The 14,860-nt window shown below is 35.7% G+C and overlaps 4 protein-coding genes across 4 annotated transcripts in view; 3 read left to right on the top strand and 1 right to left on the bottom strand.

Moving 5' to 3' along the window:
- Positions 1-3,518, top strand: part of aub (aubergine) — a 4,708-nt gene extending 1,190 nt beyond the window's left edge. Inside the window, exons 3-10 of the mRNA XM_017903815.1 lie at positions 285-372; positions 552-668; positions 738-946; positions 1,029-1,214; positions 1,299-1,469; positions 1,542-1,821; positions 1,916-2,271; positions 2,353-3,518. Coding sequence (XP_017759304.1) covers positions 285-372; positions 552-668; positions 738-946; positions 1,029-1,214; positions 1,299-1,469; positions 1,542-1,821; positions 1,916-2,271; positions 2,353-3,405 — 2,460 coding nt within the window. The 3' untranslated portion in view covers positions 3,406-3,518. The remainder of the gene's footprint in view (positions 1-284; positions 373-551; positions 669-737; positions 947-1,028; positions 1,215-1,298; positions 1,470-1,541; positions 1,822-1,915; positions 2,272-2,352) is intronic.
- Positions 3,519-4,962: 1,444 nt separating this feature from the next.
- Positions 4,963-6,351, top strand: LOC108550189 (coiled-coil domain-containing protein 130 homolog). Its single transcript, XM_017903855.1, has 5 exons — positions 4,963-5,040; positions 5,170-5,485; positions 5,568-5,828; positions 5,902-6,034; positions 6,113-6,351. Exons 2-5 carry the CDS (start codon positions 5,174-5,176, stop codon positions 6,349-6,351), a joined length of 945 nt encoding a protein of 314 aa, XP_017759344.1. The 5' UTR covers positions 4,963-5,040; positions 5,170-5,173.
- Positions 6,352-6,680: 329 nt separating this feature from the next.
- Lamtor4 (Late endosomal/lysosomal adaptor, MAPK and MTOR activator 4) lies at positions 6,681-7,379 on the bottom strand. Its single transcript, XM_017903858.1, has 3 exons — positions 7,227-7,379; positions 7,031-7,112; positions 6,681-6,932 (listed from the first exon to the last, which is right to left on the bottom strand). Exons 2-3 carry the CDS (start codon positions 7,100-7,102, stop codon positions 6,693-6,695), a joined length of 312 nt encoding a protein of 103 aa, XP_017759347.1. The 5' UTR covers positions 7,103-7,112; positions 7,227-7,379; the 3' UTR covers positions 6,681-6,692.
- A 643-nt stretch (positions 7,380-8,022) lies between these two features.
- The window catches only part of L (zinc finger protein Lobe), a 108,927-nt gene continuing 102,089 nt past the window's right edge, over positions 8,023-14,860 (top strand). Inside the window, exon 1 of the mRNA XM_017903847.1 lies at positions 8,023-8,062. Coding sequence (XP_017759336.1) covers positions 8,023-8,062 — 40 coding nt within the window. The remainder of the gene's footprint in view (positions 8,063-14,860) is intronic.

Below are 14,860 nucleotides of genomic sequence, written 5' to 3' on the forward strand. Positions count from 1 at the left end.
ATTATATTATATATAATATTCAAAAAAAGTATAAATTAGTGTTGGTTTTATTGTTAAATATATTGTTACATTTGGTATGTGATATTATTTTAATTGATATATATTGTTCTCAAAATTTAAGGTTGTTTATAATCAGTACGTGATTAAAAGTAAATATACTTGCGTTTATTATTCTTATTCTACATATTGTATCTTCTATATTAGTTTACAGTAGATTTAGCATTTAAACTGCTACTTTACTCTAATGTTCTCTTATCATTTTAATTAACTACTCTACTTCATAGAGTGCTGGGAGAGCCACTCAAAGATTAGATCCTAAGAGTGAAAGTGGGCCAGGATATAAAGAGGAAAGTGCTTCTGAACCAATGGAAGGTATATTGAATGAACATCATTGATTTTTATTAGAATATAATAAGGGAAATTTGAAAAGTTTGCAATTGATTATGTTATTTAGCCATGACTTTTCCAGATGGTTTTTATATTATTAGATTAACAGTGAGGTTATATGCAAAAGTTCACATATGAATATTGTACGTGTATATATATTTTAGTGTGTGGCGGTGAAGGAGATGCAGGAAGAGGAACATTGGGAAGAGGAGCTATGCGAGGAAAACGTGTAGTACTTCCGGAAATACAAACCAAACCAGCGAATTTAGTTACCAAGAAAGGTTAATACATTTAGTATTTTTATATTTGTATGTGTACAAAATACATAACATAAAAACTGAAATTTTTAGGCAGTACTGGACATAAAGTAATGTTACAAGCAAACTATTTTAAGTTACTTACAACAACTGATTGGTGTTTATATCAGTATCGAGTCGATTTTGCACCAGAAGAAGATCGAACTATCGTTCGTAAAGGATTACTTAGACTTCATAAAAAAACTTTGGGAGCATATGTTTTTGATGGAACTGTTCTGTATACTAGTAGGCTTATACAAGATGTAAGATATTTTTATTAAATTAAATTATATTAATTTTAGTTTTGTGGGATATGAATTTTCATTGATTCAAATTTGATATTAGAAACTTGAAGTTTGGTCTGTTAGACAGTCAGATGAGACTAAAATCAGAATCACCATACGTCTTGTTGGCGATATGAAAAAAGGTGATCCACACTATATTCAATTTTTCAATATAATTATGCGAAAATGTTTGGATCTATTAAAACTTCAGCTTGTTGGACGCGATTATTTCGATGCACGCAGTAAAGTAAGTAGAAAAGTAGTTTTATGTCATAATTATTTAATATTTGTATTCATGAATTATTTAATAACAATTATAATTAAAACGTAGGTAGAGGTACGCGACTTCAGATTGGAACTCTGGCCTGGTTATCTCACATCTATAAAACAACATGAAAATAACATTCTTATGTGTTCTGAGATTATATATAAAGTCATGCGTCAACAGACTTTGTTGGATGTACTCACTGATTGTTATCATCAAAGTCAGAGTGATTATAAGGTAATAATTTTGGTTATTAATGTACTTTTAAATTTATTTACGTATTTATGCTAAGTACTTGTATATTTCTAGAAATTGTTTGAAAGTCAAGTTGTTGGTACAGTTGTACTTACTGATTACAACAACAATACATATCGTATAACAGACATAGACTATGATACAACCCCTAATTCAACTTTTCAATTGAGAAGTGGTGAAAAAACATCGTACAAAGATTACTATAGAACCAAATATCAAATCAGAATTCATAACGATTCCCAACCAATGTTGGTGACTAGATTAAAACCAAAAGAACGTCGTTCTGGCCAAACTGAATTAGTATATCTTGTGCCTGAGCTATGTCGTGCAACAGGTATTTTTTTCTTTTCATTTCATACTTGTATAATTGATATCCTTAAAAATTATTATTTAATTATTAAATTTTATTGTAAACAATTTTTGTGCAGGTTTAACAGATAATATGAGAGAAAATTTCCATCTAATGCGTGCATTGGCAGAACATACTCGAGTGTCTCCGAGGGCACGTATAGATAAATTAATGATTTTCAATAGAAGACTCCGACAGGAGAAAGCAATTGTGGAGGAATTAAACGATTGGAACATGCAACTTGATGAAAGATTAGTTGATGTACCAGCGCGTATTTTACAACCAGAAAAGATCGTATTGGGTGGCAATCGAATAGCTACAGCTGGACAGTTTGCAAATTGGACAAGAGAATTGCATAATAAACCTATGTTTAATTCGGCTCGATTAAGCAATTGGGTCTTAATCTCTATGGGTCGTATGAGACGCGATGTTGAAGTAAGATAGATTAAAATGTTTCAAAACTACATTTTATTTCTTATTATTACTTATTCATTACCACAATGTATTATTTTGCAGAGGTTCGTTGGAGCGGTGAGATCATGTGGAGAGGGAATGGGCTGTAGAATTGAGAATCCTAGGTATTATGATATTAATGATGATCGATCTAATACTTATTCTGACGCCCTCGAAAGGATAATGAGCTCTTCTAACCCAGAATTAATTTTTTGTGTGGTATCAAATAATCGAGTCGATCGATACAGTGCAATAAAGAAAAAATGTACTGTCGATAGGCCGGTGCCTTCACAAGTTTTCCTCGCAAAGAATTTATCAGCCAAAGATATAAGATCGATAGCTACAAAAGTAGCTATTCAATTAAATTGTAAACTTGGTGGTGCTCCATGGAGTGTTGAATTGCCACCGATTAATTTGATGGTAGTTGGATTTGATGTATGTCACGATCCTAATGATAAGAGTCGTGATTTTGGTGCAATGGTGGCATCGATAGATAAAAGTTTGACAAGATATTTCAGTGCAGTCAGCGCTCATACTACTGGAGAGGAACTTTCTAATGAATTCTCAGTAAATCTTGTAAAAGCTTTGCACACTTATAAGGAGTTAAATAAAATTTTACCATCACATATTGTAATTTATCGTGATGGTGTAGGCGAAGGACAAGTACCGTACGTATACGAGCACGAAGTAACACAACTAAAGTCTAAACTGAACAGTATTTACGGTGATCCTACTGCCGTTAAAATGGCATTTGTGATAGTTACGAAACGAATTAATACTCGCGTCTTTCATAATCAGAACAATCCTCCACCAGGCACAGTAGTAGACGATGTTATCACTAATCCACTGAAATACGACTTTTTCATTATATCTCAAAGTGTACGCCAAGGTACAGTGTCGCCTTGTGCATACAGTGTAATTGCAGACACAACAGGCTGGAAAGCCGACCAAATGCAAAGACTGACATATAAGTTGTGTCATATGTATTATAATTGGTCTGGTACCATAAAGGTGCCTGCACCTTGTCAGTATGCTCATAAACTTGCTTTCTTCGTGGCACAGTTCATACGTCGTCCACCAAGTACAAAAATGGAAAATTTATTGTACTATCTGTAATTTTTACTGGCATAGAAGTTTATCCTGTTAACGTGCAAAACAAACAAGCATAAAGTATGATACGCGATTATGTTTTATGCAAAATAACTTAGTTATATTTTTAACATTTTTTATACAATGGCAAATTATTTAGTTAGTTTTCTTAAGAGTTCAAAACATTATTGAGCTATATATAGCTATATATAGTAAATAAGTACTATTATTCGATAGTATTGTGTTATTATGTTTGCATTTAATTGATATCAAGTTATAAAGCGATTTGCTTTTGAGAGAAAAAAATTCAGGAAAAGAAAAAAATGATATATTCATGTTCTTACATTTTGCACATTAATTCTAATTTTGTATTACAAATATATGTTAATCCATAATGTATTTCTACATTTTATAACGATGATTGTAATACAAATAAGATTTATTTTAAAATTATGGTTTTTTATATATAAGCATATAATTTTTAAGAATGTATTGTCATTTACATAAATATTGTAAGATATTTTTATAATCATAAATATTTGTGACTTATATTTGGGATTGTTGGTAACACCTAAAAGCTCTTTTTATTTTCATATATGGTAGATATTTTAATAAATTATTCTTTTAAATATGGGCATCCCTTTTTGTAATTCAAAATTAAAACAATTTTTTTCTTTCTTTTTTTTTAATATTCATCACTGTACTTCTGCTTATATGTAATTCATTTGCAATACATACTATGAAAGTGTACACAAATTTTCTTTATTTTCTGATGCCATATGATTTAATTATCAATATTGAAACCATATCTAGTCCTTTTTTCTTATTATGTTACTATCATATAATGTGTGCATAAAATGAGAATTTCTTAATTTTGTGTTTAATCTTTTACTGGTATTATGATTTTGATCACAGATACTATTAGTGCAAGAGTATAATCACAGATGAGTCTGTGGCATAATTTATTTTCAAATTTAGATTTATCGTATTTTTCTCTATCCAAATTTGCATGAAATCACGTAATGATGCAAATTTGTAATATGTATATCAGTTATATGTCTATTACTACGATTTAGACATTTGACAAATTTTTTGTCAGCTTTATTTTTTTAAATATTTATAAATTTTAGAAATGCCTTTTTTCCTTCTATTTCATAAGATTACTTCTGGATTTAAAACTATTTCTTTTTAAATTTAGGTCAGAATTACATAGACAATTCAAATTGGTAATGTTCTTGTTAAAATGAAAAACATAATATTAATTTATAAAATGAAAATACTAGGTTATATTAACCAAAGTGAATAAGCACATTGAAATAATAATGCTTTCATTTTACCTTATATTGATATTCTTTACGTCTGTGATTAAAAGAATAATAAAATATAAAAAGTTATATCATCATCGGGATGCAAGCATACAAAACGAAGAATGATATGAAATTTCGACTATCGAATAGTATCGATAGTAGAAATTAACTATCGAAACTCAGACAGTTGGAATCACCAGCAATTTCGATATTATAATCGATAATTTTCTACCTTTAGCTAGCATAACGTAGGACAGTTAGATGTACATATGTCAAAATCTCTTCTATACACGTACAAAGTAATAAATAAAAACTTGAATTTATAATTTTGTTCAGTGACGGATTAAAAATCAAGGTATCAGTGATAAGTAATATATCTTAAATATGATATGAAAATAATACTTAAAATAATTTATGAAACAATATATTTAATATAAATGTTTAAGTATTTTGTTTAACACTTATGATTGTTTTAATTTTATAGAACAATGGGAGAACGTAAAGGCACAAATTTGTATTATCCACCTGATTATGATCCTCGTGTTGGAGGACTCAATAAATTTCTAGGTACTCATGCATTACGTGAAAGGGCACGTAAATTACACATGGGCATCCTTATCATTAGATTTGAAATGCCATATAATATATGGTGTGAAGGATGTGGCAATCATATAGGTATGGGTGTTCGTTACAATGCTGAAAAAAAGAAAATTGGAATGTATTATAGTACACCTTTATATCAGTTTCGTATGAAATGTCATCTTTGTGACAATCATTTTGAAATAAAAACTGATCCAGCGGTGAGCAATAATATTTAATGTCTGTTGTAAGTTAGTTATTATATTTGGTTATAAAAATTTAAACAAACATTTTTTCACATAGAATTTAGATTATGTCATAGTAAGTGGTGCAAGACGTCAAGAAAATAGATGGGATCCTAAAGAAAATGAACAGGTTGTACCAGAAACAAAAGAAATATCTTGTAGATTATATGATGATGCTATGTATAAGTTAGAACATGGTATAGATGATAAGAAAACAGCAAAATCACGAGATTCTTCTTTGGAAAACGCAATAGCACTAAATGATGCCACGTGGAAGGATGATTATACTTCAAATTGTGCATTACGTTCGGCATTTAGAGTATGTTGGACATAGATTTCTTATATTACAAATATTTTGATAACTGGTTACTAATAAATATTTAATGTTACAGACACGGAAAAAAGAGTTACAAAAGAAACAGGGTTTGGATCAAATATTGCTTAAAAAAAACGGATTAAATATTGAATTAGTTAATGAACATGAAGATGATATAAAATTGGCCAAATTATTGATGCATAAAAGGGGTAATAATTTAAATAACATATCAGTAAAAACTAATTTATGAATCCAAATTGTTGCATTATTTGTTTCATGTGTTTTAGATGTAAAGAAGAATGGGCACAATCCTTTGAAACGATTGATTACTATTGTACGATCTAGAGATAAACAAAAAAGTTTGTTACATTCTATATCAAGCAATAATATTAAAAAACAAATAGACAAGACACCTAAATTTCCCGATCTTATCCAACAAGAACCCTCGACATCAAAAATGACTTCTAGTACGTTAAATACAACGTTAGTTACTTATGATAGTTCTGATACAGATAATGATTCATAACATTTTATACTTGTAATGGAAAGATGTATATATGTAATTAACATAATTTATAATGTATTGTTGAATACATATATGATGTATAATTGTATACAAAAATGAAACACCAACAGGTAATATTATGATGAATTTATTAGTATTACATATTTATTTACATTATATCAATAAAAAATTATAAATCTTAAAAATATTTTTAAAAAATCTGCAAGTACTAATTTCATAGTTTTATTTTACATTTTTATCAAATTACATCTTAAACTTGCAAACTTATGTTTATTATATATTTAACAGAAATTACTTAGTATCATTTTAATCTTATTTTTGTACAGACAGGTAATATTTATTCATACTTCGATGAGGGGTTGTTCTACAATCGCAGTTGTCGAGGATATTAATCTTTTTTTTACTACATGAATCTTTTTGTTTGAGAGACAAATAACATAACAATGATCTGGATATATTATTGATATTGTATCAAATGCCTCATTGTTAGGAAATCCTTTGGGGTCGATTTTATTAGTTAATGTGACTAAACCTACAACAATGTTTGCAAACCTTTCATCATTTTCTAGTTCACCTCCAGACTAAAATTAAACATATTAACTTTAAAATAGAAATTTTAATAATTAACATGTGATATAGTAATCTTTCCACATTAATTTACATAGTGAAAATATATTACCGTTAATACAGCACCATCCTCTGTCAAAATCAAATGTCCAATTTGGTCAGGGATACGTTCCAACGAAAGCATATTTTTTCGGCTGAAACAATTTTAACATCAATTTAACCTTTATTATGTAATTTAAATGCAGAACATCACATTACACCAGATTACTTTAAATACATAGTTATTTTTTAAATATTTAGATTCTAACCTGTTAGGAAATATCGTCCAAAGGTATTAAATGTACCAGGAACTTATTTATGATTAACAAATTTCCAAAAAAATCAAATAAATAGCCAAAATTTATAGTATAATTATATGAAAGTACAACAAACTGAAAGCAATCAACGAGTTGTCAGAAATATCAATCCATGTAATTTCTATATGAAATTATTTCAGCTGTATTGAAGGAAGAATTGCGCAGGCCGCTATCAGTAAGGCATGACGCACGCGTAGTGGGGGTCTCAGTGGTTCTCTGCACCAGCGACGTTGCGGTATCAAGTACGGTGTCATTCGTCGCGCGTCTTCCGAGCGCGCTTGATCTGTGTTCATGTTGTGTCGCGTTTAAACGTTCGTTTATGCAAGAACCACGTGAGGCCACGTGGTTTCCGGTACTCAAACAGTACAAAAAATCCGAGTATTTTAGTGAAAAGTTTGTCATAATTTTATCGTAATTTTGCGGCGTTGCATTATCAAATCGTTCTCCGATCGGTTGCGCGATTCGATCTTTCGATTCTCGAACATGTTACTTCCTGCCGCCATAGTTACAAAGCGCGGGTAACCGAAAACGGTTTACTCGTTCGAATTCGTGCGAATTCGACGGTTCTCATCGCAGTTTCGTAGTTTTTGTCTACGGTGCGCATTTCGAAACAAAACTGTCGACGTTCGAACATAGTGTCGGTCGTTTCTAGTGCACGGATGGATCGAGTTCTAAGGAGAAGTGTGAAATGTGACTGAATCGTTGCTGCTGATCTGTTATTGCTAGCAACTGGCAGAGTGACGCGGCTATGTCCAGAAGGAAGCAGGCGAAACCACGATCTCTGAAACGTGAGTACTTAAAATCTTTTCGTCCGTTATCAGATACACAGGAATTTCATGAGTCAGCTTCGGAAACTCGCGTTATGTGGCGTGCAAGCGTTCGAACGGCGTCTCGCCGTGCAGATGTTTCTTTTTCTTTCCGCGGTGTTTACGAATTCGCTGTATATGATTGCGACACGTGACTGCTCAAGGCATGGTGTTTATCGAGACTTTGGCGTGTATAGTCAACAAGAAATTGGAAGTCGTGCAGATTCTTGGAAAATATTGTTTTATATACGAAAATGTTCGTGCAGGATGGATTTTGAAATCATTGGAATGAATTATTGTGGGAACACGGACGCGAGGTCACGTGTCACGAGGGCCAAGATTGGGAAAGATGTCGCTGTACAAGATTTCAGATCGAATACGAATTTCGAAGTCATTCGAAATCTGAAAGTAGAAATATGTAGGTTGTCAGCTATTTTTAATTACTAATTTTATATATCCTAATCGTATATGCCCAGATCAGATTTTAAATTTTTTTCGAAAATTGAACAATATGATTTCACGAAGCTACCATAGGCGTCGATCTTTATTCAGAGGCGGGGAATTTATTAAGATCGTATGTACCTAACCTAACCAGAATTCTTGGAATTTATTTTACAAAAATTACAACCAACTGTATACTCGGTAAAACATCTAATATTTTCCAATAAATTTCGAAATGGCGATTGTCTTCATCACCAAATATAGATGCAAAGATTACATAAAAATTTTATTTTCTAGCATACTGAGAAATAAGAACCATAGCAAGATCCCGATCACTAGTTCTCTATTTTTCGACCGAGAGCTTGAGTCGATTTCTGTAAACCGCGCTCTTCGAGCGATCTGCTGAAGACACAGGTGTCCGTATCGGCAACAGAAAGAAAGAAAGAAAAGGAAGGAGAAAAAAGGGATCTCCCTGTTGGATGAATGAAGGAGAAGGTGACAAGGCTGGTTACAATGGAGAAAGAGCGTACGAGCAGCTTGCTCTCATCCGGAATGATCAGGGCGTACGTGTTCTCGGATAATCGGGATAACGAGAGAGACGGAGGAACCGGTCAACCATTTGGAGCAACAGAGAAAGCCATAGATAACAGGCTAAGAGAGAGAAAAGCAAGGGAAAATGAACGTAACAGGGTAAAATGGAGGGAGATATGGTACACGATGAAAGGAGAGGGTTAGAGGAGAGGCTACGAACCCTGTCAGAGAGCGAAATAGCGATAGAAACACGAAGTGAGCTACCTAGGTAGAGAAAGAGAGGGAAACAGGGGTGGAAAGAGGGAGATGGAAGAGGGAGACAGAGTCAGTAGTCAGCCAGGATGGAATTAGGTGGAAACCCGCGGGACTGCTGCCTCTCCCTGTGGAATTCCCGGCCTCTGTAATCACCAGTTCTCCTATCCTATCCAATTCTGGTCGCACTGCTTCAACCTTCTCTCTCGGTCTCGCTATTTTCTCCATCCTTCTGTCTCTCTCTCTCTTTTTGGCGCATCGTCCTTTCCACTTTTTATTTTTCTCGTCTCTCTCTTCTTTCTTCCTTGCCTTCTCTCTTTCCTTCTCTCTTCCTTTCTCTCTCGCTGATTTTATTTTTGCTCGTTTTCTTCGATGCTACGTGGGTTGATTTTCTTCTTTCACTTGGAGTATTTTTTTTCTTCTTGTACGAGTTTTTTTATTTCTTCAGTTATGTTGTTGTGGAAAGGGGTTAAGCATCATCTTGTTCGCAGATGATCTCGACTTCTGGAACAAGCGTGTTTTATTAGGGTTGGATTTAGTTCGGTGGCCAGGTTTAGTCTCTGATATTATAATTCTGTGCTGTTGGGGTTTCGGTAATAGTTAATGTCTTTCCGAAGGTAGTCAATGATAATTTGATACGTGCTAATTATCTGTACAGCTTGTTTAGATCGTTCTCCTGAAAAAGGTGGTGTATAGTAGTCCGTTTTCACTTTGTCTCCGTCGTAAGTAGATACAGACAGACTGAGGCAGACATTTGGAGAGCAGCATTTCTGTTCCAGCCGAGTAACCTTTAGAATTCCCTTTGTTTAATCTATCTGTCTCACGTATTGTTGGATGGAATAATTCTTTCGTTGCTGCATACTGAATCACGTGATGGATTTATTCGACGAACAAATTTGTGAAGACTATAGGTGGTGAATGGAAAACTTTTGCAACTAGGTAGAAGAGAACAAGCAAATTGAGGTTTTGTGAAGAATGTAAGGATATTTTAGAAATTCAAGATCACCTAACATTACTAAAGTCCTGATTCAAACATAAAATCCCTGGATACGAATCAGAAATACAATTCAGTAGTACAGGTCAACTCATAGCTTAAAGGAGTAGTACAAGTCAACAGAATGGTTGCACAGTACTTATACTTTTACTCGAATACTTTTTTACACTTATACTCAAGTACTTTTTTTATACAGAACTACGTAAGAAGTCGACAGAAGAAAAAAAATGTATGATTGCATTAGAAGAGTGCACTTATGAAGAAACGAACGATAAGGCTATTGAACTGGTTCCTCTTACAGTTTTTTCTATTTTTAGCAAATTTGAGGCATATATTAATGTATGATTGCATTAGAAGAGTGCACTTATGAAGAAACGAACGACAAGGCTATTGAACTGGTTCCTCTTACAGTTTTTTCTATTTTTAGCAAATTTGAGGCATATATTACAGCCTGTACATATATAATATTTTTTCTCCTTTGTATCCATAGAATATATCCACGAGTTTGACTGGAAAAGAGAACCGGAAGAGCATGTATACCAGAAATGTGGAAAAAATACAGGGAAAATATGGCAGAAATAAAGAGTTTCGCATGGAAGGAATATCGAGAGACCGAGACTACGGCAGAAATCGCCGGTTTCTGGCAAAAGCAATTTGATGTCGTCCTATCGGATTAGCCAGGGGTACCACCACCACCACCACCGTCATCGCGGTGGAACATCACGAACACGCGGTTAGCCACGAAATAGCAAGCCCGGCCGATAGCATTGCAAGCATCGGTGATATAGGGTGTTGCTAATTAATGCACGATAATGAACCTGGGCGCAACCGAAGCTGTATTAATGGATTCCAATGCCCGTCATAACGTGGACGATCCGTAGGTGCATCGGAACCGTACGTAATTGCGTTAATGGAGGCCCATCTGTTTACGCTGTCGGCTTTTGGGCTACTTATGCTCGTCACTCGTCCAGCAAATAATCATCATCTACAGGAGAAACGGTGGCTGGCACTACCTATCGCTGTTATGTCTATCGTCTCTCGGAAATTCATGAAATTTCCTGCGATTCAATGCCGACTTTGGTCCGTTTGGTTCGTTTTGTGGATACGATCGATGAGTCCTTGATACGATCGGCCGATCGAGTGATCGATCGCATTGATGTTAATGTACTTGAGGTAGAGTCAATACTGGAACTACTCGAAATGATTATTGTAGACCACAGGGGAACAAACATGACGAGTCTGTTTTTATTGATTCTCTGGTTTTGATGTTACTTGCTGGCTAAAAGGGAACGTTTCAATGTGATGTAGTTAAAAATAGGAATAATTTTCCGACCTCAGAGATACGAGTCTATAATAGGTAATAAAAATAGGTAATGAATATGTATGTAGTTAATATTATCGAAGATTTCATGAATACGTAGTAGAAATCAAGTTTTCTCTCATTTTTTCCACGAGAATGATCAGGAAAGAAATATTTAAAATGAATTTCGAAATGCGACGTATCGAATTATCGCGAATATCGAGTATCAATGTTGGACAGAAATTCTTCACGGGGCAGTCGTCGTGAAATTTATAATCACGATTCTCCATTAATATTCCCCATTACATAGGAATATTCGCCAGTCTGTGATCGTATAATCGTAAACATTATAATCGGGAATCAGAACGCAACGACCCGAATCACAGCGCATTATGCTTCAGGGTCGTGATTGTAATTTGCGTTTCTCGCCTAAATGCGTAATAATAATCTCTTAATTAACGCACACCTACGCGAAATAATAATTATTAACGCGTCTCACTCGATTTCGTCAATCTTTCGAATTTTACTAAAATACATTTGGATATGCATGATCCGAACGTTCGAAAAAGTACAGAAATTCTTATTGTCCCTTACATTCTTTTTTTTGTTTTTGGATCATGCAGAGTAGAATAACCTCGCTTAAGAGATATTTAATGGAATAGAGAGGCTGGATGCAGTGGTAGAATGTAAATTTCCAGCTTACCCTTTTAATCCCTTTAATCGTGGCTGCTCTAAAACTTAATCCGCTATTAGTTTTTGCAGTGACAGCCCTAATTCCGGGCCGGTGGTTATAGTGATTATAAAGCAACTTCTAAATAGGATTAAGTTATCGGCTTTTCGGTGAATTATTGTATGCAAAGTGTACGTCTCTGGACCTGGTAAACGTAACGGGAACTGTGGACGATGGATATGGTATTTAAACGGCTATCTACGAGAATAATAATGGCATTTAATTATTCATCGATGCATCCAAGAAATCTTGCTCTCAGAATTTAGTATCCAATAGGCGTTACCAGAGTCTCGGACCCGATATTCAAAATCGAACCTACCTTTTGTCCTTCTTTCCACGAAGGATTTTCAGTCTCTCTTGTGTCACTCCTTCATTAGAATAATCTAGTCACGCGTTTAACGCGTAAAGCAGTAGTTCTTAACCGATGCTCTGCGAATTTGTTACAAGTATTCCAGTAAATTATGAAAGGTCAGTGGAAACTCCGTGGAAAGAATGTAGGTGTGTTTCCTCCGAATAACAAATCTTCTCTCCAGTATCACCTCTTCTCGGACTCTCATTTCCGATCTCGCTATCAAACCATTTCGTTCTAACCGAATCAACACGGAAGGGGTAAAACTTTATCGAAAGCAGAGGCTCGAGACAGCCGTAAGAGGTGGTGGAACAAAAGAACCAGTCTTCCTATGTCTTTATCTACCTGTGCACGCAATTGCAGCTAGCGCAAAGGAACGTGCAAAAGTGCAGAAGTGGAGATGGATAAAGTGGGCGGTGTGTGTCGGTGGGACGTTTGAGACGGCAGTGTTATAAAAGTGGCCCGGCATGCGGAAGCCTGGTCGGCAGAAGGAGAAGAGACGTCGTGGAAGACATGCTCGGGACACGCCGGTATTCCTTTGAGGCAAGGCCACGCAAGGCGTTCACGTCCGTCGACTTGTGCCGTCCCTTTTGCGGCGAATTGTGCGTCGCGTGCTCGCAGAATTACAATCGGTATATACACGGGTCTAGCTCGTTCCGTGCACCAGTTGCGTTCCTCCTTTACTTTGTCGCCGATTTTGCGGCGCGATAGAAAGGTCAGCTGCATCGAGTACAATTCGACGGCTCGAGTATACGATTTTAGGTAGCTTATAAGAAATCGAGCGAAACTTCAAACAGGGTGTATGATACTCGTTAAAATGAACAGTTTCCTATTCTGTTGCATGAGCTTTTCTTTCAATCTTCCCATGATTTTTCTGTGGAACCTTGGTAACCGAGCGTCTTCTTATTCTTGTACCAATAGACTGTGTGCATTTGTATGGAAGAACTTATTTCTAGTTTCCATCACTAATCTCGTATTAGATATTCGATAGGTTTTAAGTCGATGAAGGTAATTCAGAAGAGATATCTCTCATTGGAAGAAGAAGAATTCTCTTTCACTCTCAATGATACAGAATTCTAATATCGAAGATAATAGTGTCACTGTCGTTCGTGGTTAATCGAAAGGAATTCTTGTAAGAACAGGAACAGCAGAGAAATTTCCTGATATTAAAATAATTTCGGATTATGTCAGGTACGTCAGACACCTTATCGGATCCGCTACAATCCATAATCGATCGATCATACAAAATATCCTCAACTCCAGCCGTCATGGTAGCCCAGAGGCAGAAGAGGAAGAAGAGCAAGGAGAAGAGGAATAAGAAAAAGGAGAAGAGGAAGGAGAAAAAGTATTTTGCCACCTCGAACAGCAGAAAACCGTAGCACCAAAGTTATCCCGCAATATCCCGGGTGCTCCAGGTAGCGTGTCGGAGCCAGAGGGTGTTCGTTGGCGGATGCGCTACCCCCATGGGAGTCTGAGCCCGCGTCAGAGCTGGCCGGGGTTAGGTTCTCTCGGGAATCAGCTCGACTTCCCTTGTACCAGCCACCCAGCCAGCCAGCCAGCAGAGCAGAGCACAGCCCTTCCCAATGGCTGCTCTCTCGGCTGTCTGACTGGCTGTCACGAGTCCAAGACGTACGGCGGCTGCAACCGGGGAGCAGAGATAGCAGTCGCTCCGGATAACCCGCAGGACGGTCTCTCCTTTATTCACGGCATATCGATTAATGACTGGAAACCCTGCTGGCTTCGTAACCGTCCCTGCTGCAGCCTCCGGGATCGACGTCTCGACGCGACCCCACGATCCCCCCGAGATATCGTTAGGTAGATTATCGTAACCGGCAGAGGGTAATCGGGGCCTTCGACTTTTATTGCTTTCCTTCGAGTAGCGTTACTATGCAACTTGCGTGCTGGAGCAGGGTGGTGGATCGGGCGTGTTATACCATGGAGTGTCCTTTTCAGCCCTTTTTGTCTCTTTTTGTCGATAGGGAGAGAAAGAGGAAGAGAATGTGGGAGAAAAGACGCAAAAGTTTCTTGAGAATGAGCATGGGATAAGGGATTTTAGTTGGGGGAGCAGAGAGTCTTGAACGGGGAAGTAAAAGGTTTTGGTTTTGGTTTTGGTCTTGGTGGAAAACAAGTAGAACGAATTTTGTGTTTTGTATTTGTGATTTTTTATTTTGACATATTTATTT

Source organism: Eufriesea mexicana, unplaced genomic scaffold (genome assembly GCF_001483705.2).
Source record: "Eufriesea mexicana isolate 0111107269 unplaced genomic scaffold, ASM148370v2 scaffold2551, whole genome shotgun sequence".
Taxonomy (NCBI): Eukaryota; Metazoa; Arthropoda; class Insecta; order Hymenoptera; family Apidae; genus Eufriesea; species Eufriesea mexicana.